Source organism: Ziziphus jujuba, chromosome 2 (genome assembly GCF_031755915.1).
Source record: "Ziziphus jujuba cultivar Dongzao chromosome 2, ASM3175591v1".
NCBI lineage: Eukaryota > Viridiplantae > Streptophyta > Magnoliopsida > Rosales > Rhamnaceae > Ziziphus > Ziziphus jujuba.
The window spans coordinates 33,936,332-33,957,568 of NC_083380.1; the positions used below are offsets into that span (position 1 = coordinate 33,936,332).

General features: G+C 31.2%; 5 protein-coding genes across 5 annotated transcripts; 4 read left to right on the top strand and 1 right to left on the bottom strand.

The window, feature by feature from the left end:
* The first annotated feature begins 1,391 nt into the window (after nucleotides 1–1,391).
* On the top strand, nucleotides 1,392–2,194 carry LOC107419729 (miraculin). The gene has a single exon (XM_016028507.4). It carries the CDS (start codon nucleotides 1,417–1,419, stop codon nucleotides 2,038–2,040), a length of 624 nt encoding a protein of 207 aa, XP_015883993.2. The 5' UTR covers nucleotides 1,392–1,416; the 3' UTR covers nucleotides 2,041–2,194.
* Nucleotides 2,195–5,559: 3,365 nt separating this feature from the next.
* LOC107419720 (miraculin) lies at nucleotides 5,560–6,417 on the top strand. The gene has a single exon (XM_016028495.4). It carries the CDS (start codon nucleotides 5,586–5,588, stop codon nucleotides 6,207–6,209), a length of 624 nt encoding a protein of 207 aa, XP_015883981.2. The 5' UTR covers nucleotides 5,560–5,585; the 3' UTR covers nucleotides 6,210–6,417.
* A 3,098-nt stretch (nucleotides 6,418–9,515) lies between these two features.
* On the top strand, nucleotides 9,516–10,476 carry LOC107419678 (miraculin). The gene has a single exon (XM_048474409.2). It carries the CDS (start codon nucleotides 9,648–9,650, stop codon nucleotides 10,269–10,271), a length of 624 nt encoding a protein of 207 aa, XP_048330366.2. The 5' UTR covers nucleotides 9,516–9,647; the 3' UTR covers nucleotides 10,272–10,476.
* A 1,290-nt stretch (nucleotides 10,477–11,766) lies between these two features.
* Nucleotides 11,767–13,403, bottom strand: LOC107419677 (GEM-like protein 4). Its single transcript, XM_048472976.2, has 4 exons — nucleotides 12,974–13,403; nucleotides 12,763–12,846; nucleotides 12,367–12,641; nucleotides 11,767–12,234 (listed from the first exon to the last, which is right to left on the bottom strand). Exons 1-4 carry the CDS (start codon nucleotides 13,131–13,133, stop codon nucleotides 12,019–12,021), a joined length of 735 nt encoding a protein of 244 aa, XP_048328933.1. The 5' UTR covers nucleotides 13,134–13,403; the 3' UTR covers nucleotides 11,767–12,018.
* A 1,914-nt stretch (nucleotides 13,404–15,317) lies between these two features.
* LOC107419711 (DNA-directed RNA polymerases II, IV and V subunit 12) lies at nucleotides 15,318–17,870 on the top strand. Its single transcript, XM_025073385.3, has 3 exons — nucleotides 15,318–15,473; nucleotides 15,587–15,679; nucleotides 17,645–17,870. The coding sequence occupies exons 1-3, from the start codon at nucleotides 15,434–15,436 to the stop codon at nucleotides 17,665–17,667; spliced, it is 156 nt and encodes a 51-aa protein (XP_024929153.1). The 5' UTR covers nucleotides 15,318–15,433; the 3' UTR covers nucleotides 17,668–17,870.
* Nucleotides 17,871–21,237: the final 3,367 nt, after the last annotated feature.

Below are 21,237 nucleotides of genomic sequence, written 5' to 3' on the forward strand. Positions count from 1 at the left end.
TGATAAATTTTTTTTAGAAAGTATGTAGGTTTCATGTTATTTATTTAATTAATTAATATAATTTTGTTTTTAATTGGTAAAAAGTAATCCAAAAATGAATTCCATTGTTATTTAATAAAATTTTAAAATCTGACATTGCTATTTTTTAGAATTTTTTATTGGAGCATGAGAACGAAATTCGGTATTGATATTGACATTTATCATTAGAGAGCTCATGCTAATATTAAACTATAAAAACGGCAATGGTTAAATGGCATTTGCCATTAAAGATGCTTTAAACTACTTAATGAAATTTCCTTTTTGGCTCCTAACTCTTACTTTTTTTTAGACGTATATGACAGCCTCTGTCCATGTTGTAATGTTGGAATAATAAAAACATTTGCTTGTACAATTTATTTCTTTCTTTATTTGGTAAGTATTTTAAAGGATCCAACACAAACTCTTGTCTTAGAAATGAGATGTTATTAGTCATGAAGCATGGTTCTTCAGCATTTAAATTGAACTATGTGACAAATTTTAACAAAGATTTTTGGTTTTTTTTTTTTAATTATAGTTTTCTGATTTTTTTGCCCAAAAAAAGAAAAAAGGAAAAAGAAAAAAAAGAAACGAAAAAGAAAACACGGTTATCATCCATTGGATAGAAAAGCGTCCAGAGAAACTAAGAAAATGTTGAAGGTCTAAAAAGTACAACCAGAAATACACTCTTTTTTCTTCTCTTTTCCTGTGGTTCACAGCAATACAAGTATATTTAATATCGCCATTGTTTGATAAATAGATAACAATATTAATATGGGTCGGGCAACTATAGAAATAAACCATACGAGGACATATTTTCCCATCTCTCTGATTCTGAACCAATTCCATTCCACCACCAACTTGCAAAAATTAGTCAATTTCCAACAAATTCCTTGAACTGAAGCACATGTTCCCTCGTTTTTGTTAGCTGAATCCAAATACTCCGACTTACTTTATTCTAAAGTATTTTTTTAAATTTTGTAGACAGAGCCAAATCAGATCCAAAGGCTTTGACCTTGGACTTTTGCAAATAAACAATGCAATTTACTGGTATATTAAGCTCACAGATTTCTCTTATATCGAAACAAATTCCTCAAAATTTGCTTCCTTACTTCTTTTAAAAGCCTGTGGTTTCTGGTTTGTTTATTTAGAAAAAGGCTTTCAGACTTAATCATAGTTACTATAGCTGTGTTATAGGTGGCTTATCCATCCGCACTATGCGGTGCATGTAATAGACAATTATATTATGCATGTTTGCTTGTCCTCTAAAAACTCTGAATTTTTTAATGCTGTCCCAAATGAATTTCAACCCACTTTTTAGCTCTATAAATACAAAGCTCACCAATGCCATTTACACACAAAAACATAAAAAGGACCGCATTACGTACGAAATTAAACATTATGGAAGCAACTCTGTTTCTATCAATCTCCTTCCTCCTCTTATCTTTCACCACAAACCCAGTCCCCTGCCTAGCCACCTCTGCTCCTCAAGAAGTCCGTGACACTGCTGGTAAGATACTCCGGACCGGCACCAACTACTACATCTTGCCGGTTGTTCGTGGACGTGGAGGCGGGCTCAAACTCGCCAGCGCCGGCAACAAACCTTGCCCGCTCGACGTGGTTCAGGAGCCACGTGAGGTGTCCAATGGCCTTCCACTCACATTCACTCCTGTGAACTACAAGAAAGGTGTGGTTCGAGTCTCCACCGATGTTAACATCAAGTTCTCTTCCGCCGCAACCATGTGCAGGCAGTCCACGGTTTGGAGGTTGGATGATTACGATAAGAAGACGGGACAACGGTTTGTGAGTTCTGGTGGAGTTGAAGGAAACCCTGGTCCTGCAACACTGAGCAACTGGTTTAAGATCGAGAAGTTCGATGGTGCTTACAAGCTTGTTTTCTGCCCAAGTGTTTGTCGTTACTGCAAAGTAGCGTGCAGAGATATAGGCATGTATATCGACAAAGTTGGGATGAGGCGTTTGGCTCTGAGTGATAAACCACTCAAAGTTGTTTTCAAGAAAGTATGAGACGACGTGCGCGCTTGAGGAACCGATCATAAAGACAAGCAGCTCCAAAATGTGACTTTGTTGTGCATTTGTATTAATACTCAGCACTACTGAAATGTGCTTATGTTTGTTTCGTATAATGATGTAATGTTTGTGATTTGAATAATTCAATAATAATAGGAGCTGTATGAATTAATAATATGAATAATAACAATACATGCAAATTACAATGAAAGTATGAGTTTTTCCAATGGACCTTTGTTTGAGTAAATGATAATTAGTTAGTTATTTACGTTTTCATTTAAAGATATATGGGCAAAAAAAAAAAAAAAAAATCTAGTTCACAATGCATAATTTCTCCAAATTTTAACGACAATGACGAGTGCCTACTTTATTATTAAATTTGCTTTTGCATATGCATATATATATATATATATATATATTGAAATGATACTACAGATTGACCCATTTTCATATAATTGTTCAAATTAAATAGTCATTAATTAATGCATATAAAGATAGTGTATGTTATTTAAGCGTAAGATAAAGAGTCATCCTTGTGTATATGTCTCATTCTCCATTTCAACACTATTTTTATAACATAATTAATATTGCGCACATTTTTTTTTTTTTAACAGCTTATTTAGTTTATTTTCCATCTGGGAGACAACCCTATTTTATTTTAAAACACATCTCAACTCCTTTGCTTTCATCCTTTCTACTAGCTTAGGCTTCTCAGATACCGCTAGTTAATTTCCTTCTTGGTTGTTGTACGTTTCTTCTTCTTGAAGTACTACAGTCTCCGTATTGATGCTCTGCTGGTCTAACTGCAATTTAATGGATTATTATAAAATAGTTGATTTTTAAAATTTTAGAATAAAAATAATAAAATTAGATATTTCAATTAAAATTTATTATATAAAAGGATGATTTTCATCGATAGTAATTTTTTTTTATAAAATATGTAGACCTCTTCTTTTTTGATGAACTAATTATAATATGATTTTGTTTTTAATTGATAAAAAGTATTTGAGTTCCATTACTATTTAATAAAATTTAAAATTTGGCATTGCTATTTTTTTTAACATTTTCTATTGGAGTAAGAATAGCAAAATTTAGTATTGATATTGACATTTATTATTGCAAAGCTCATGCTAATACTAATCTATAGAAATGATAATGCTAAAATGGCTTTTGTCATTGAAGATGTTCTATGTTAGTTAATGAAATTTACTTTTTGACTCCTAACTCTTACTTTATTTATTTACTTTTTTTGGTTTTTAGTACAATTATATCTCGGTAGATATATGACATTAGACGTATAAGACAGACTCCTGTCCATGTTGTAATGGTGGGATAATAAAAAACTTTGCCTGGTACAATTTATTTCTTTCTTTCTTTGGTAAGTATTTTGAAGATATAAATATAGGATCGAACACAAACTCTTGGCTTAGAAATGAGATGTTATTAGTCATGAAGCATGGTTCTTCCAAGGTTTCAAAAAAAAAAAAAATTTCAGGATATTTAGCCTCTATTTCAATTTTTTTTGTGAGGTGGATAAGAAATTTATGACTTAAATGGAAATGGATAAAATTTTCATCGAAATTTTTGATATTTTTCTAAAATTTTCATTGAAATTTCCATCAAATATCTATATAAATTCCTTCATAATTTTATTAAAAAATCTATAATTTTCAAAAAAATTTCCAAATTTCCATGAAATTTTTATGGAAATTTCTATTAAATTTAAATTTTTTTATCAAAAAATTGATATATAGTATTGATGTTTAACTTTCTATTTACTCATTATTTTTTTACCATAATAAATTTAGTATTTTTGTAAATATTATAAAGTAAATATAAATTATAATATAAATAAAAATACAAATATACATATCAAATAAATGATAAATATTATAAAATATATAAATGTTATGAAAATATACAGGGAATATATTCTAATGAATTAATGATATGTCATAGTAGTAATTCATATATATAATTTTAAATTCAACTATCGGAGGATAACAATTTTACATATGATCTACCACTATCATATAATGATTATCAATTAGAATAGCCACATTTAATAGAAAATGCATATGGTTAGCATATTAACAATTATATGCAAAATTATTAAGAAGAAACAACTTTTAATAATTATTTCTTATATTTTACATTTTAAAATGAGGATAAAGAAGAGATCAATAATTCTCAATCGTCCAAAAGTTCTATGTGATATTGAGATAAAATTTTATGAAATATAATGTAATTGTAATAATTATTTTATATATCTTAATTAATAAGTATTTTTTTTATCAAATATGTATTTTTTGCTTTTTTTTATTGATAATAATATATTTATTACCATTAACACTCACTATACATTGATTAACCAAGAGAAATATAAAATTCATTTAATATTTTTATAATTTTTTGGTTAATTTGATAATTCATTAAATAAAATAATTTTAAAGTTTTAATAAAATTTTTTATTTTTTAATATAAATTTCCATCAATTTCCATAAATTTTTATTGATACTAGATAATTTCTGATATTTTCATATATATTTTCGTATTTTGAATTTTTAATATTTTCATCGATATCAATTTTTTGAATTTTGTGTTCTTTATCATTTAAATTGAATTATGTGACAAATTGCAACAAAAATCTTTTTTGTATTATTATTTTCTGATTTTTTTGCCAAAAAAAAGAAAAGAAAAAGAAAATAGGGTTATCATCCATTGGATAGTAAAGCATCCAGAGAAATTAAGAAAATGTTGAAGGTCTACTTTAAAAGTAAAACAATAATACACTCTTTTGTCTTCTCTCTTCCTGTGGTTCATAGCAATCCAAGTATATTTAATATCGCCATTGTTTGTTAAATAGATAGTAAAAATATGGGCCAGTAACTATAGAAATAAATCATAAGAGGACATATTTTCCAGTCTCACTGATTCTGACCAACTCCATCCCATCCACCAACTTGCTAAAATTAGTCAATTTCCAACAAATTCCTTGAATTAAAGCATTTATTTTCATGTTCTCTCACGTTCTTGTTAGCTGAATCCAAATACTCCAACTTACTTTATTCTAAAGTATTTTTTTAATTTTGTAGACAAGAAACAAATAAGATCCAAAGGCTTTGACCTTTGGACTTCTGCAAATAAACAATGCAATTAACTTTTGTATATTAAGCTCACAGATTTTTCTTATATCAAAACAATTCCGCTAAATTTGCTTTCTTACTTCTTCTAAAAGCCTGTGGTTTCTGGTTTGTTTTATGACAGAAAGGCTATTAGACTTAATCATTCCTACTCATAGATGTGTTATAGGTGGCTTATCTATCCGCACTCTACGGTGCATGTAATAGACAATTATATTATACATGTATACATGTTTGCTTGTCCTCTAAAAACTCTGAATTTTTTAATGCTGTCCCAAATGAATTTCAACCAACATTTTAGCTCTATAAATACAAAGCACATCAATGCTATTTACACACAAAAACATTCAAAAACAAAAAAAAAAAAAAAAAATCGCATTGCCTACAAAATTAAACATAATGGAAGCAACTCTGTTTCTATCAATCTCCTTCCTCCTCTTATCTTTCACCACAAACCCAGTCCCCTGCCTAGCCACCTCTGCTCCTCAAGAAGTCCGTGACACTGCTGGTAAGATACTCCGGACCGGCACCAACTACTACATCTTGCCGGTTGTTCGTGGACGTGGAGGCGGGCTCAAACTCGCCAGCGCCGGCAACAAACCTTGCCCGCTCGACGTGGTTCAGGAGCCACGTGAGGTGTCCAATGGCCTTCCACTCACATTCACTCCTGTGAACTACAAGAAAGGTGTGGTTCGAGTCTCCACCGATGTTAACATCAAGTTCTCTTCCGCCGCAACCATGTGCAGGCAGTCCACGGTTTGGAGGTTGGATGATTATGATAAGAAGACGGGACAACGGTTTGTGAGCTCTGGTGGAGTTGAAGGAAACCCTGGTCCTGCAACACTGAGCAACTGGTTTAAGATCGAGAAGTTTGATGGTGCTTACAAGCTTGTTTTCTGCCCAAGTGTTTGTCGTTACTGCAAAGTAGCGTGCAGAGATATAGGTATGTATATGGACAAAGTTGGGATGAGGCGTTTGGCTCTGAGTGATAAACCACTCAAAGTTGTTTTCAAGAAAGTATGAGACGACGTGCACGCTTGAGGAACCGATCATAAAGACAATCAGCTCCAAAATGTGACTTTGTTGTGCATTTGTATTACTACTCAGCACTACTGAAATGTGCTTATGTTTGTTTCGTATAATGATGTAATGTTTGTGATTTGAATAATTCAATAATAATAGGAGCTGTATGAATTAATAATATGAATAATAACAATACATGCAAGTTACAATGAAAGTATGAGTTATTATAATAATAATGATAATAATAAAAAATAATATTTTTAACCTAAACCCAAAGTTTTTATTGTTGTTTCACCCATTAATTCATCTGGTTTCCTTGATGACGCTCATGAGTCTAAGATCTTTGGTCAAGCATTAAAATCAAAAGCGTGGCGGGTTGCCATGAACGAGGAAATTACAACGTGTTTATGCGCAATGGCACTTGGCAACTGGTTCCTTCATCTTCAGATCACAATCTTGCTGGATGTAAATGGGTGTTTTGTATCAAGCGTCACCTAGATGGTTCTATTGAACGGCACAAGGCTTGGCTTTTGGCAGAAGGATTTCACCAACATCACTGGACTACCTTGATATATACCTTTAGTTCTGTAGTTAAGCCAACAACTGTGAGAATCTTTTTTTGTCTTGCTCTTTCTTGGAGATACTATTATGTCAACTTGATGTAAATTACGCGTTTCTTCATGGTCACTTGTCTGAAGATGTTTATACTGTGACCTCTAGGCTATTTTGATGAACAACATCCCTCTTACGATATTTCTTTGATATTTCCTTGACATAGAAGTGACACACATTTCTACTAAATTGTTCTTATCATAGAAGAAGTACATCTTTGATATACTTGCTCGTACTAGTATGTCCAATGCCATGTGTATACCCCTCTTACTTCAGCTTAATCACTTTTATTGACAGATGGCTCTAAGCTCTTGGATGCTGCTGCATTTCGCCAAACTGTTCGCAGCTTACGGTACTTATCCTTCACGCATCTGGACATCGCATTTGCGGTCAACAGATTATCACAATTTATGCACAAGCCAACTTCAATACGCTGGTGTGTGTCAAAAGGGTGTTGCGTTATTTGAAAGGTACTATGAATTATGGTATATTTCTTCACAAGCATATTCTCCTTTATCCTTTCATGCCTTCTTAGATGCTAATTGGGCAAGCAGCAAAGACGATCGAACTCAGATTAGTGCCTCATAATTTTTATTGGTTGCAATCATATATTGTAGATCTCCAGAAAGCAACGCTCCGTTGCCTACTATTCAACAAAGGCTGAGAATTGTTCAATTGCATCCACAGCTACCAAAGTTTGTTGGATTCATTTCTTCTTCATGAACTTCATGTGCTTTTGCAGTGCTTCACCTTTTATATTGTGATAATGTTGGTGCAATATATCTTTGTGCTAATATGGTTTTCCACTCTCGGATGAAACACATTGCAATTGATTTTCACTTTGTGCGTGAATTGGTGGCCAAAGGAGTTCTTCGTGTTTCTCATGTATCTTCTTCTTATCAGCTAGCGGACATGCTTACCAAATCATTATCTCGATTTCAGTTTTGTGTTCTTCGATCTAAGATTAGTGTTTCCGATGCAACCACCATCTTGTGGGGGCATATAAGGGGAATATCTTCCACTTATTCTAATTACGGTGATGATATTATTCTCTCTTGATTTATTTTCATAACTATTCTGTTGTACCTGTACAAATATGTTCTGTTATCAACGAGAATAGACGTCAGTTTGCACCATATTTTATCGAACTATTTTACTAGTTTTGAGGATGACTTATGGAAGGAAATGTAAATTGTTGGATCAAATATTATGTTATTCTCTAAGCTTTTATGTAAATATTTTTTATTGCATTACTTAAATGAAGTTGTTAACAAGTTGCAATGCACTTTTGTCCTCTGCTTCTTCTTCAATTAATTTGTGTAGCATGGAGCTGGTTATTCAAAGGGAATTGGCAATGGGTGGAAGGAGAAAATAAGTTTAAGCTTCAACGGTTGGTAACTAGAAACAAATGAAATGGAATTTGTAAAATTCAGTTCTAAGAGCATGCCATTGCCAAAATATGGCATTTGTTTTCCATTTGGCTTCTCTAATGGGGGATTACAAAATTTGCTAATAGCAAATTTGGTGCCAAATTGGAATCAAATTTGCAATTGGTAAAATTTGGCATTGGATCTCACTTTCATAAAGAATGTAGGCCTCATGTTATTTAATGAATTAATTAATATTATTTTATTTTTGATTGATAAAAAGTAATCCAATAGTGAATTCTATTGTTGTTTAATAAAATTTAAAATTTGGAATTGTTAATTTTTAGCATTTGCCCTTAGAGCATATGAATGGCAAAATTTGGCATTGACATTGATATTTTTTGGAGAGCTCATACCAATACTAAATTATAAAAATGGTAATGACAAAATGGCAAATGGCATTTATAATTAGAGACGCTCTAAATTACTTAATAGTATTTGGAAATACAAGTGTAGAATCCAACAGAAACTCTGATGTTAGAAAAAAGATGTTATTGGCCATGAATTTGAATTGATTCATGTGACAACTTGTAACAGAGGTCTTTTTTATTATTATTTCTTTTTCTTTTTCTTTTTTGGACCAGAAAAAGGAAATAAAAATGAAAAACAAAACAGGGGTATCATCCATTGGATAGTGAAGCATCCAGAGAAACTAAGAAAATGTTGAAAGTCTACTTTAAAAGTAAAACAAATACACTGTTTTTTCTTCTCTCTTCCGGTGGTACACAGCAATCCAAGTATGTTTAATATCCCCATTGTTTGTTAAATAGTTAATAATAATAGTATGGGTCGGTAACTATAGAAATACTCTCTGATTCTGAACCAACTCTATCCCATTCACCAACTTGCTAAAATTAGTCAATTTCCAACAAATTTCTTGAACTGAAGCATTTATTTTCATGGTCTCACGTTCTTGTTTTCCGAATCCAAATACTCTACTTACTTTATTCTAAAGGATTTTTTTTCTTCTTTTTTTTAATAAATTTTGTAGACAAGAACCAGATAAGATCCAAAGGCTTTGACCCTGGACTTCTGCAAATAAACTATGCAATTAACTCGCAGATTTCTCTTATATCAAAACAATTCCGCTAAATTTGCTTCCTTACTTCTTCTAAGAGCCTGTGGTTTCTGGTTTGTTTATTGAGAGAAAGGCTTTCAGACTTAGTCATACCTACTCATAGCTGTGTTATAGGTGGCTTATCCATCTGCACCACACGGTGCATGTAATAGACAATTATATTATACATGTTTGCTTGTTCTGTAAAAACTCTAAAGTTTTTAATGCTGTCCCGAATGAATTTCAACCCACTATTGGCTCTATAAATACAAAGCTTATCAATGCTATTTACACACAAAAACATTCAAACAAAAAATCGCACTACCTACAAAATTAAACATAATGGAAGCAACTCTGTTTCTATCAATCTCCTTCCTCCTCTTATCTTTCACCACAAACCCAGTCCCCTGCCTAGCCACCTCTGCTCCTCAAGAAGTCCGTGACACTGCTGGTAAGATACTCCGGACCGGCACCAACTACTACATCTTGCCGGTTGTTCGTGGACGTGGAGGCGGGCTCAAACTCGCCAGCGCCGGCAACAAACCTTGCCCACTTGAAGTGGTTCAGGAGCCACGTGAGGTGTCCAATGGCCTTCCACTCACATTCACTCCTGTGAACTACAAGAAAGGTGTGGTTCGAGTCTCCACCGATGTTAACATCAAGTTCTCTTCCGCCGCAACCATGTGCAGGCAGTCCACGGTTTGGAGGTTGGATGATTACGATAAGAAGACGGGACAACGGTTTGTGAGCTCTGGTGGAGTTGAAGGAAACCCTGGTCCTGCAACACTGAGCAACTGGTTTAAGATCGAGAAGTTTGATGGTGCTTACAAGCTTGTTTTCTGCCCAAGTGTTTGTCGTTACTGCAAAGTAGCGTGCAGAGATATAGGTATGTATATGGACAAAGTTGGGATGAGGCGTTTGGCTCTGAGTGATAAACCACTCAAAGTTGTGTTCAAGAAAGTATGAGACGACGTGCGCGCTTGAGTAACCGATCATAAAGACAAGCAGCTCCAAAATGTGACTTTGTTGTGCATTTGTATTACTACTCAGCACTACTGAAATGTGCTTATGTTTGTTTCGTATTGATTTGAATAACTGAATAATAATATGGAGCTGTATGAATTAATACGAATAATAATAATAATAGTGCATGCAAATTACAATGAAAGTATGAGTTTTTCAATGAGCCCTCATGATTAAATCATAATTAGTTGGTTATTTAATTACAATTTCATTTAAAGATACATGGGCAAAAAAAAAAAAAAAGGTCTTGTTTACGATGCACAATTGCTCCAAATTTTGACGACAATGACGAGTGCCTACTTTACTAATTATTAAATTTGATTTTACCTGTATCTATATATATATATATATATATATATGTATTGAAAAACAGAGTACAGATTGACTCATTTGAAATAATTGTTCAAATTAAATAGTCATTAATTAATTCATATAAAGATAGAGTGTATGTTATTTAAGCATAAGATAAAGAGTCCTTGTGTGTATATACATATATATATAGATAAATCCTCCTCTTACATGTGTCATTCTCTCTTTCATCACTAGTTTTATAACGTAATTAATATTGCACACATTTTTTTTTTTAACAACAAAACTAATTTATTTTCCATGTGGGAGATAGATAGGCCTATTTTATTTCAAAACGCATGCCAACTCCTTTGCTTTCTTCCTTTCTATTAGCTTAGGCTTCTTGGATGCCACTTAATTTTCTTCTTCGTTGTTGAGACTTTCTTCTTTAAGTGATACTATCTTCCAGTTTATGCCCCCGCTAGTCAGTAGTGGATTTCTTTTGCACCAAAAACATTCTCTTGGATGTCGTATTCATTTGTTTCTTTTAGGAATGTTTTAGAATTCAATAAGATAATTAAAGGACACAAAAAGAGTCTAAGATGGCACGGCAAGTATAGTATTTGTCCCATACCTCAAGCCCAAAATTAAGTTCAATTCAACATAAATATATATATATATATATATATATATATATATATATATATATATATATATATATATATATATATATATATTTTTGTATAATCCAATTTTATGGAGAGTCCAATTTGCAGTTCCCATTGACTTGCTTTGTTACAAAATTCACTTTGGATGTAACGTTTTATCTTCTTTCAGTTAATTAATTGGCCAATAGTATTACGCCACTGGTCACCACAAAAGTAGATGATACAGTCATGAAGAGTTTTGTCACTATAAAAATTCCTTTGAAAACCTATGATAATGAGGTGACTTGTCAACAACTTCTTGCAAAAATTGTGGTTATCAGTAAATACCATTTTTGCAACTAAAAGCACTTTATAGTCACAATTAAATTTTGTGATTAAAACTTACTCTTCTTATGTCTAGTATATGACTGTCGAGATGTATACATTAAAACAAATGAACCTTTTGTCATAATGTTGTACTGAAATGTTATAGAAATACCAGATATTATATGAAACCCTTAGTTTCATTATCAAAATAGAGTTTGACAGAAAATTTTGCAATGATCATCAACAATCCAAAAAAAGTGATACAAGCTAACATGTTGGACTAGAATGCAATATATGTACATATCTAAAACTAAGCTGTAGACTTTATTTCAGATTGCAAAACTGAGTACGCGAAGATATTGTACCAACACCTACAGGCCTAATGGAGTTTTTTTTTTTTTTTTTTTTTATTTTTTTTTTTTTTTTATTTAAACATTTTCACTTGGAATTTCAGTGTTCTGCTTTTGATCATTGGCAATAGAAATGGCCTTCTCAAGGTTCCTATAAGCTTTTTCATACCTTAAGAATCCCATAAACCAGAACTCATAATCATCTTTAGTAACTATTTCTATGTACTTCTGCGCTGGCTTGTTCACATTTTGGCTTTGGTTTGCTCTCTTTATCTTCTTTACTGGTATCACAACCTGAAAGAAAAAGAAAGAAACTTATCAGTTTAGAGATCAATACACACATCAACCTAGAATCCCTATATAGAATCAGTTTCAGGTTTTTATGCAGAATATTTTATATATTTGCATTAAGATCTGAGAATTTACCTTGTAAGGTGTTCTGATCAATTCTCCAGTTGCAGAAGGGAAAGTGATGGGTCTCTCACTGCAAAAGGCAACCTTCTCAGTGGAAATGAAAAGGAGACCAGCAATTGGACCAGATGTTGTTGATAAATAGCACTGTGAGGCTTTCAACAGCTCCTCTCCTTCCTTCACTCCAAATATCTGTTTGAATATATTCCCTCTTCCACCTTCTTGGATTATTTTTGCCCCCAATCTCAATTTTCCTTTCAAAGTTTCTGAAAACTTTGGCCCAAGTTTCACTGCAATATAATATACAATAATTCCAATTATACAAACCCACAAAATGAATCATCCAAATATCCCACATAAACCCTATCTATATATGCAGAGAGTTGAAAGATCTGTATCCTTAGTCCTTACCATGCTCCTTAATCCTGTATGTGAAAGTGAAACTGCTATATTTCTTCCCAGTCTTCTTCTTGTGACTCTTTGGAAATGCTTCACCTGCACTTCCAAAAATCACCTAATTAATAATACGTCTCTGATCCTGTTATATAAATATACATATATATAGAATATATATATATATATAGAGAGAGAGAGAGAGAGAGAGAGATGGTAGTAAACTTACTGGTGGTATTGAAGTAGGAAGACCCATCTGAGGAAGAAGGACTGTGGCACAAGCTGACAGGTTCAGAGATAGAAGAAGGCCTCCCAACAGGAGTTGAGTCATAGGAGTTGTTCATCATTATTGGACTTCCATGGAACTCATCTGCATATTGGTACCTCATCTTCTTCAATTCTTTTCCCAATCTTCAGAGTCCTTCCCTTAACCCCAAGAGAGAGAGAGAGTCTTTGAATGAAAACTTGGGGGTATTTATTTAAAAACCCTGCTCCCCTCCTTGAATTTACTGTTAATTTGCTTTCAAAATCAGCCAAATCTTTTTGGTTTTTTGATAAATTTCAAAATCAGCCCAATCTATATATATATATATATATATATAATATCAAATATTTAATAAAAATACAGTGGAGAGGCTTGCGCTTGAAAATTCAAAGATTCTTCTTATTTTGTGAATTTGGAACAGTACAGTCTAGAACAATTGGATGGAGAGGGCAATTTCTTGGCAACTGGGGAAGTTTTGAAATAAATCCTTATTCTCTATTGGAACTGGCCAATTCCAAGTCAAGAAAAGGTGGCTGGTTATTGGACCCTACATATATACTACATTAAAAATGAATTATACATCTATAAAAATAATAATAATAATAATAATAAAAGCTATAAGGAATAGTTTAAAAACTTAACTTGGATACTGTAATTATTCAAACTACTCAGATCACATCAATGCCTTAGTAAACCATCCAGAAGATGTGAAGAGATTCCTTTGAATAAATATGGGTTTTGCTTTCATTATTCAAATCATGCTCAGTTAGACTGAAGCACTTAGCCCCAAATCCAATTGCTCAATTTAACTATACTGTTTCAAGTGTCTTTTCTGTAAATTTTTAAAAAATGATAAATTACATTAAGCCTTTTTTTTATAAAAAAAAATAACAATAATAAAACTTCCAATTAAAATATAACCAAAATAGAAAGTAACTTCATATTAATTTTATTTATTTATTTATTTATTTTTGAGGAAATTGGATGTTTGCTAATTTTGCAAATTTGATATTGGGATATTAAAGCTTTGACACAGTGAGCAAAGAGGAAGTAGCGTGTCCAAAGGGACATGTTAATAGCATTACGTATAATTAATTGGAGGTGTAGCGAGCTTTTCATGAAAACGAGTAACACACCAAATTTCTCTTCCCTTTCATAGCCAAAATTAAAATATCATTTATCTTTAAAAAAAAAATTAAAATATTTTACTTATCCCATGAATACCAATATTAAATTATATTAAATGAAGACTCCGCGTTTTTTTGGTGGTTTATTTTATTTTATTGTTATTGTTATATTCGATCTAGTCCCAAAAAAACAATTTACTAAGTAAACCAAAGTAAAAAATTAAAAAAAAAAGATATTTCATAAACTTAAAATATTCATCTTTGAAAATACACCTTCAATTATGTTATTTAGGATATAAAAGCATAAATAGTATTCTAAATCTTCCGGACTTTTATATTATAAACAATAAATTGATCAGAATTCAAACGGTATGTGGAAATTGTTTACTGTTACTAGTAATTATTTTATCTCAAAAATTGACAATACATGATAACCTTAAAAAAGAAAAAAAGATTAAAATAATAAAAAATAAGCATAAAAGACAAAACATACTTCCAAATTTCTCATGCTTTTAGGTGTAGACTTTCTTGGCTGGTGCTGCATCAGATTGGTCAGAAGTCCAGATAAAGTACACGCGCAATTTTTGAACCTTATTGGACTAACGGGACCCACATATGTAACATTTTTTTTTTTTTTTTTTTTTTGGAATTTGCCCATATATATAACATATATATAAAAAATGTGGAAAATCTCCAAATACCCTATGTTTACTGTTATCAAATATTATTTTATTAGTTGATAAATTAATATAAATTGAATAGAGATTAATAAACTTTTATAAGCGACAAATAAAATTCAATCTAAACCAATAAAATAATATCAATTTATTTATTACACCATTTGATCAATAATTTAAAAAATTATATAAATATCTCCTTGTTTTTTATTTTTATTGTAAAATTATAATATATATATATATATATATATATATTATTTTTTTCACAGTGTTATCTGCTTTATATTATAACTCTGTAAGAGAATGTTCCTGTAATTTTTGAAAATATAAAATTAATATTATATATTAAAGATAATAAAATAAAAACGGGCGTTACCATAAACAGTTAACGAGTAACGAAATTTTTCATCAAATTAGATTGGGCTGGGTTTAAAGGTCTTTGTAACCCAAATTTAGGCCCATTCCATATCCGACCCAACCCTCTTTCGCGGCAATATATATATATATATATATATACATGTATGTTCTGCTCCCTCCGATTCCAAGCCGTGTGCGCATTCAAAACCTCTTGCTGCTATCTTCTGTCAAAGTCAAAGCCCTAAATTTCTGTACTTGGTTTCATGGATCCTCAGCCGGAACCAGTCACTTACATCTGTGGAGGTACGTTTACATCTTGAAACTCTGTTTGTTTCCTGAGAAATTGCAAGAAATTAGGGAAGAAGATAACTCCTCAAGTTTTAAAATTTTTGGTACTTTTATTGTTTTTGGTGTAGATTGTGGGATGGAGAACACTCTGAAGCCAGGTGATGTAATACAGTGCCGAGAGTGCGGTTACCGTATCTTGTACAAGAAGCGCACTCGTCGTAGTATGTTCATCTTTCTTCTATCGATTCCAATTTTTAGTTTTCTTCTTGGGTTTTGAGCGTGAAATATGAGAATTTATTTAAGTGTTTGTACGGCGACTGTGAATTAGGTTATAGGAATATATGATTTATATTTTATGTTTTTAACCCGATTTGGATTTAGGTAACTGTTCCTTTTTCTTATTTATGTATATATACATAATATTGGTATTTCATTTCAGTTTTATTTATTTTTTGGTGTGGAAACTCACATCCTATTTTCCCTAACAACTCTGGTACTATTAACATTGATATTAGTTGCTTCAGTTTTTATGGTGTTAGTTTTGGCTCACAACGTTTAGGCCTTTTGCTTAGACACGGATAGGTTTTTTCCTTTTCGCAACTTATAGTGATTTTTCAAGAAGTTGATAAATAATAATGCATATGCGGAAACGAAAAATTATTCTCTGGAGTGGGCCTTTTAACCATTGTTGTACCTCACCATATGTTTTATTGCCCCCTTAGCCATTTCAACCACATTTGGATTCTTGGTTTCTTATCAGTTCAACCACATTTGGATTTCTTGGTTTCTTATAGTTGGTGATGTGCGAATGCAACCATTTGTAAAATGACTGGAAAGAATGCATAAGAGGATATCAGGTAGTGCAAAAGGTAGGATTTGATGCGATGTTGGGGCAAAGTTAGAAACTTATAGAAGTTTACAAGGCTAGGCACTTAGTCTTCATTAGTATTATTGTAAAATGGTATTACATTAGAAGATGTGTTTTAAAATCTTGTACTATACGTGTGTTTGTGTCTGTTCCTGAGCCTATTTTATATAGGCAACAGGTTCATGATTGTACATGAGCCAAAATTGGTTACGTCATTTGTTGCAAAGTTTTGAAAACGGCACCCTTTGTTTTGAAAGGTACCTGCATATTAGTATTAATGTTTGTTTATAGAAAATTATGATGAAAATAGCAATAAGATATGAAAATGAGAATAAGATGTTCGTTTTTATGTTTTCTATAGAAATATGTAAGTTTTTCATTTTCTTGTCTTTTTTCTTTCTTTAGTGGAATCCAAAGCTTATTATAGGGTGTAATTGCATGCTCAACTTTATGCATTTGATGTTTGTCTTTTATCCTTTGTCATGGTGTTATAATCAAGCCAGAAGTAGGAGTTAAGATCGTTTTCTAAAAATAAATATTTTGTTACATATCTTATTACATGGCTGATTTTTCATAACCTTTTTATATATGTATTTGGAACTGTGATTTTGAATGTTGATGTATTTGAAAGCTGAAAGGTTTTAACATACTAGTTTTTAGCTTTTTGTTTATATAGATTTGTTAGTATAAAATTTTAGAATTGCTATAAGCGCTACTTGTTTTCCCCTTCCACACCTTTTGATAGTGTGTAGTTAAAACTAAGGATCGTTCCTGTAAATTTTATTGTAACCAGTTTGGATCTTAGATTAACTGGATTTCAGCATCTCTATAATGGATTTTCACTAGAAAAAGCCTCCAGATTGCAATTAATATGTAAATTGCATGATAAAAGATAGTTTTTTATGTACTTAAATGTATTCTGAAAGTTTCATTTCTGCTAGAAGAAGGATTTTGGGATATAAAACAATGACACCCTATAAATGCATCAAACCTTTACATTGGAACTATTTTTATGAGATGTTTTGAACATACCCTGCATAAAATACTCTTCACTCAAATACTAATATAAAAAAAGGGGCTTGGGGAACAAAATATATTAGCCGCGTAAGATATTTCTTTCAGATGCTTTTGCTCTTTATTGTATTCTCCCTTTTTGAGGTCTAGACCACTATAAAACTGCAACCTTATTAACATATTGAAATTGTTGCTGGAATTGTGGCTGGTCCATTGTCCGAAGTGTTGTTGGTGTATTATAATCTTGTTCTCAAATTTTGACATATTGAAGCAATCGGTCTAACAATATGCTTGCTTGTTGCAGTTGTTCAGTATGAGGCACGCTGAGGAAGAAAATTGGAGGAGCATGGGTATGCAAATTGGCTTTGAACTGTAATTTTGAAAGCGTGTCCTTTGTTGTTTGGTTTTCTATATAGTCTGTATGTAAGAAGAGAAAATTAATGTGTTTGTTTCAGGCTTTACTGCTTGTGTGTTTGGAAATCTAACCTTGATATTTGAGACATTTATTCAAAATGATTATGGATTTATAACTTTTGTGTGTGGAGAAGACTTTAAAATTCGGGAAGTGATTTCTATTTTTAGGTACTCCGTGAAATTTTGTTTTGCAAACAAAACTAAATTTTATTTTAATATTACTGTAAAAATATTGCAAATAAATCTGCGATTCGCGTCGGTAACTAAAAATAAATAAATACTAAAAAAATTTCTAAGATACGCTCGTGTGTCGTCCCCAAAAAAAAATATATATATATAAAAAATAAAAAAGAGAGTGGGAGAGAAAGAAAGAAAAAAAATCACACTGCAAATTTTTTAAAAATATTGTTGAATCATTATAATTGATTCTTGAATGGAGAAAACAAGGAAAAAAAAAAAAGAAAAAGAAAATTCGCCCATTGCCAATTTCATGTAGCATATATTAATCAAAATTCAAATTACATTGTGTGCAGGGGTTTTCTTTAAAAATAAAATTAATATGATAATGCTGTAGTTGGCTTCTATTATTATTCATTTTATTTTACTAAAATGTAAAAAAGGCAACGTGAAAAAACAGAATATATATATATATATATACACACACATAGTTGTCGAAATGTGTATCATAATAACACGTGTCGAAAACATGTATCGTTTTGTGAAAAAGTGTATCATATTTGTTTAATTATAATATGTTTAGACTTAATAGGTTTTCCTGTGTATATTGGTCATGGATAGTCATAGGTGTTTGTGGTGATCCCAATAAATCTTTTCCTAGTCCTTGTATGGTGTGTATTTTAAACATAGATAAAAATATAACTACACTAAAATATAAATATCATTATTCAGGCATATAATAGTTTCTATAAACTTTCTAAATGTTTAAATTTTCATTTTCAATGGCATCATAGTCTGTATTTTTAGATGTAAATAAATCTACATTTATTATTCTTTATAAAAACAATATATATATATATATATTTTAGCTAAACTTAGAGAATTTTACACAAAATGACAATGTTTTATTAAATTCTCACATATTATACGTGTCTTGACATATCAAATATATTGTTATGAAATATATTATGTATCGGTAATTACAATACAATTTCAGATACATTTACAATACAATTTCAGATAGGTATCGTTTTTTTCTCCCTAATCATGCTTTAAGAGTACGATACTAACAACTACGTATGTATATACAGAGTGCAATATGAAAAGGAAAGATGCAAAAGGACAAGAAAGTGTCCCTACTTAAAAAGTGGGACCCTGGTCCAGGAGAGGGTCAGTTACATACATAGATCATCGAGAACAACAGGCATGGCTCGCAACGTGGATGCCATGCTTCGTTTATGCCAAAAGCTTTGATGTCACTCAGGAGCAGTGTGGACAGGACTCAGGTGGATGCACGAATACTGCAACGGTTCTCACAAAACTTTTGAATCGCATTCCATCTTTTAAAATTGTATTTTGGAAACAAATTAAAGGGCACCAAAAAAAAAAAAAATAATAATAATAATAATAATATCCTAATAAGAGAATTCGAAGCTTATGAAAAATTTGTGTTATATTTTTTTCACAAACCTTTTTCTTATTCATTTATTTTCTTGTTTTTGCAAATTGTGTTTTATTTTAAAAAAAGAAAAAAAAAATCAACAGGAGAGAAATCAGATTATGATAGCGGGACCCGCGGGTGCAGGGTCAGTTACATATTTGTCATCAATTAGAGGAGGCATGTATGCCACGTGGAGGTCATGGTTCGTCGAAGCCAAAGCCCATGGTGTCAGATGGGGCCTACAATCTCACATAAACTATCTCATTGGCTTTGGGCCCTACCAAATCCTTTCTCACTGTAACGTCACTTCACGCGCTCTGTGCTTTATCCAGCCCATGTCCATTCGGTAAGTGATGGGCGGTTTTCTCCACGCGCCCCTAAACTGGCCTCCAAAAGTGGAGAGTTGTACGGACATTTTTAGCCTACGCATCATCATCGTCAATCGTACTGCTTCACCATATTCTAATCAGAAGATTCGACCGAAACCGTTGACCTTGAGGCTTCTGACGGCTGACCCCATGAAGACAAAGGGAACCCTAAGCTGTTAATGTGGTCCTGCGTGTATGCAATCCGCCCGGGTTAAAATGAAGGTCGCCGATATATTTCTATATTTTGTTATGACAAAACTGCCCCTCTCCTTTTGCCTTGCACATGGCACACCTTCCAATTTTCTTTTAAGAAAATTACAATAATAATATTTCAGTTTTTTTATTAATTTTTCAAAAAATATTTATTTCATAAATTGCTGAGGTATTTATTTTATATTTATATCTTTTTAATAATTATATAAATATCTATTACTCCTTTGTCCCTAAATTATTTTAATTTTAAAATGTAGAGTATTATGCTTTCATTTCATGTAAATATTATGAAATAAATTGTGATTAACATTTTGTCTATTTTTATATATTATATATATGAAAATTCTGTATTCGCAGGTTCAATTTTATGATAAAATCACTAATAATATATTTCTAGGTATTAGATTCAATTGACTTGCATGAAATCTCTTTTTTTTTTTTTTTAAATATATTATAATTTCTGAAGACAAAAAAAAAAAATGTATGTGTGAAAATTTCATAAAATTATGTATATGATAGATGATATTATAACAAATAAATAAATAAATAAAAATGAAAAAGCTAATTTTAGAAAATATAAAGACATTACTTGAAATGCCGGAGTGCTGATTTTCTGAGTTCTTTCGTAGATGGGTTGTGTGCCAAAAGCACTTGCTTTTGTACCATTTTGTTTATATTGTTAAAAAATAATAATTAAAAAAAGATAGAATCATATAAATATAATTTATTTCTACCCCTATTTTGATTTTGTTTTATAAACATCAACTTTCAGATTATCATATAAATATATATTTGAATTTTATTATAATTCTTATTTGAATATATATTTAGTATGGAAATATCAATAAGTTTTTGTTGTCCAATTAAGTTTTTTATAAAGAAATACAGCATAATTAAGTTAATCCCTAGAAATTTTATTCTAAATGATATAGATAGTAGGTATGTTCGTTCTTATAGTATTCAACATGGATATATTTACCATCTTTAAAAAATAAAAAACAAAAACATAGATACAGATATAATTAAATATATACAGTTTACTTGCAATTAAAAAAAAAAAATGCACTATAACAATAACCTCTACAATTTTAGGATTTACTAGCCATATATATAAGTTTAAGTAAATCTATGTAATTTGATAAGCTACATCAAAATATATTTATATTCAAGTTAAATATATAAATTTCAATCCATTAAAATTTTAAAAATCTATATAAACTTAAAACGGAAGAAAATAAAATCTGAAAATCGATTAATTTGTATATATTTTCCTACAATAAATTA

Excerpts from the sequence above, each read along its gene's own strand:
- LOC107419729 (XM_016028507.4), top strand. The coding sequence starts at position 1,417 with ATGGAAGCAACTCTGTTTCTATCAATCTCCTTCCTCCTCTTATCTTTC.
- LOC107419720 (XM_016028495.4), top strand. The coding sequence starts at position 5,586 with ATGGAAGCAACTCTGTTTCTATCAATCTCCTTCCTCCTCTTATCTTTC.
- LOC107419678 (XM_048474409.2), top strand. The coding sequence starts at position 9,648 with ATGGAAGCAACTCTGTTTCTATCAATCTCCTTCCTCCTCTTATCTTTC.
- LOC107419677 (XM_048472976.2), bottom strand. The coding sequence starts at position 13,133 with ATGAGGTACCAATATGCAGATGAGTTCCATGGAAGTCCAATAATGATG. Across the intron at positions 12,642-12,762 it reads ATACAGGATTAAGGAGCATG|TGAAACTTGGGCCAAAGTTT; the intron begins GTAAGGACTAAG and ends ATTATATTGCAG. Across the intron at positions 12,235-12,366 it reads TGATCAGAACACCTTACAAG|GTTGTGATACCAGTAAAGAA; the intron begins GTAAATTCTCAG and ends TTTTTCTTTCAG.
- LOC107419711 (XM_025073385.3), top strand. The coding sequence starts at position 15,434 with ATGGATCCTCAGCCGGAACCAGTCACTTACATCTGTGGAG. Across the intron at positions 15,474-15,586 it reads AGTCACTTACATCTGTGGAG|ATTGTGGGATGGAGAACACT; the intron begins GTACGTTTACAT and ends TTTTTGGTGTAG. Across the intron at positions 15,680-17,644 it reads CAAGAAGCGCACTCGTCGTA|TTGTTCAGTATGAGGCACGC; the intron begins GTATGTTCATCT and ends TGCTTGTTGCAG.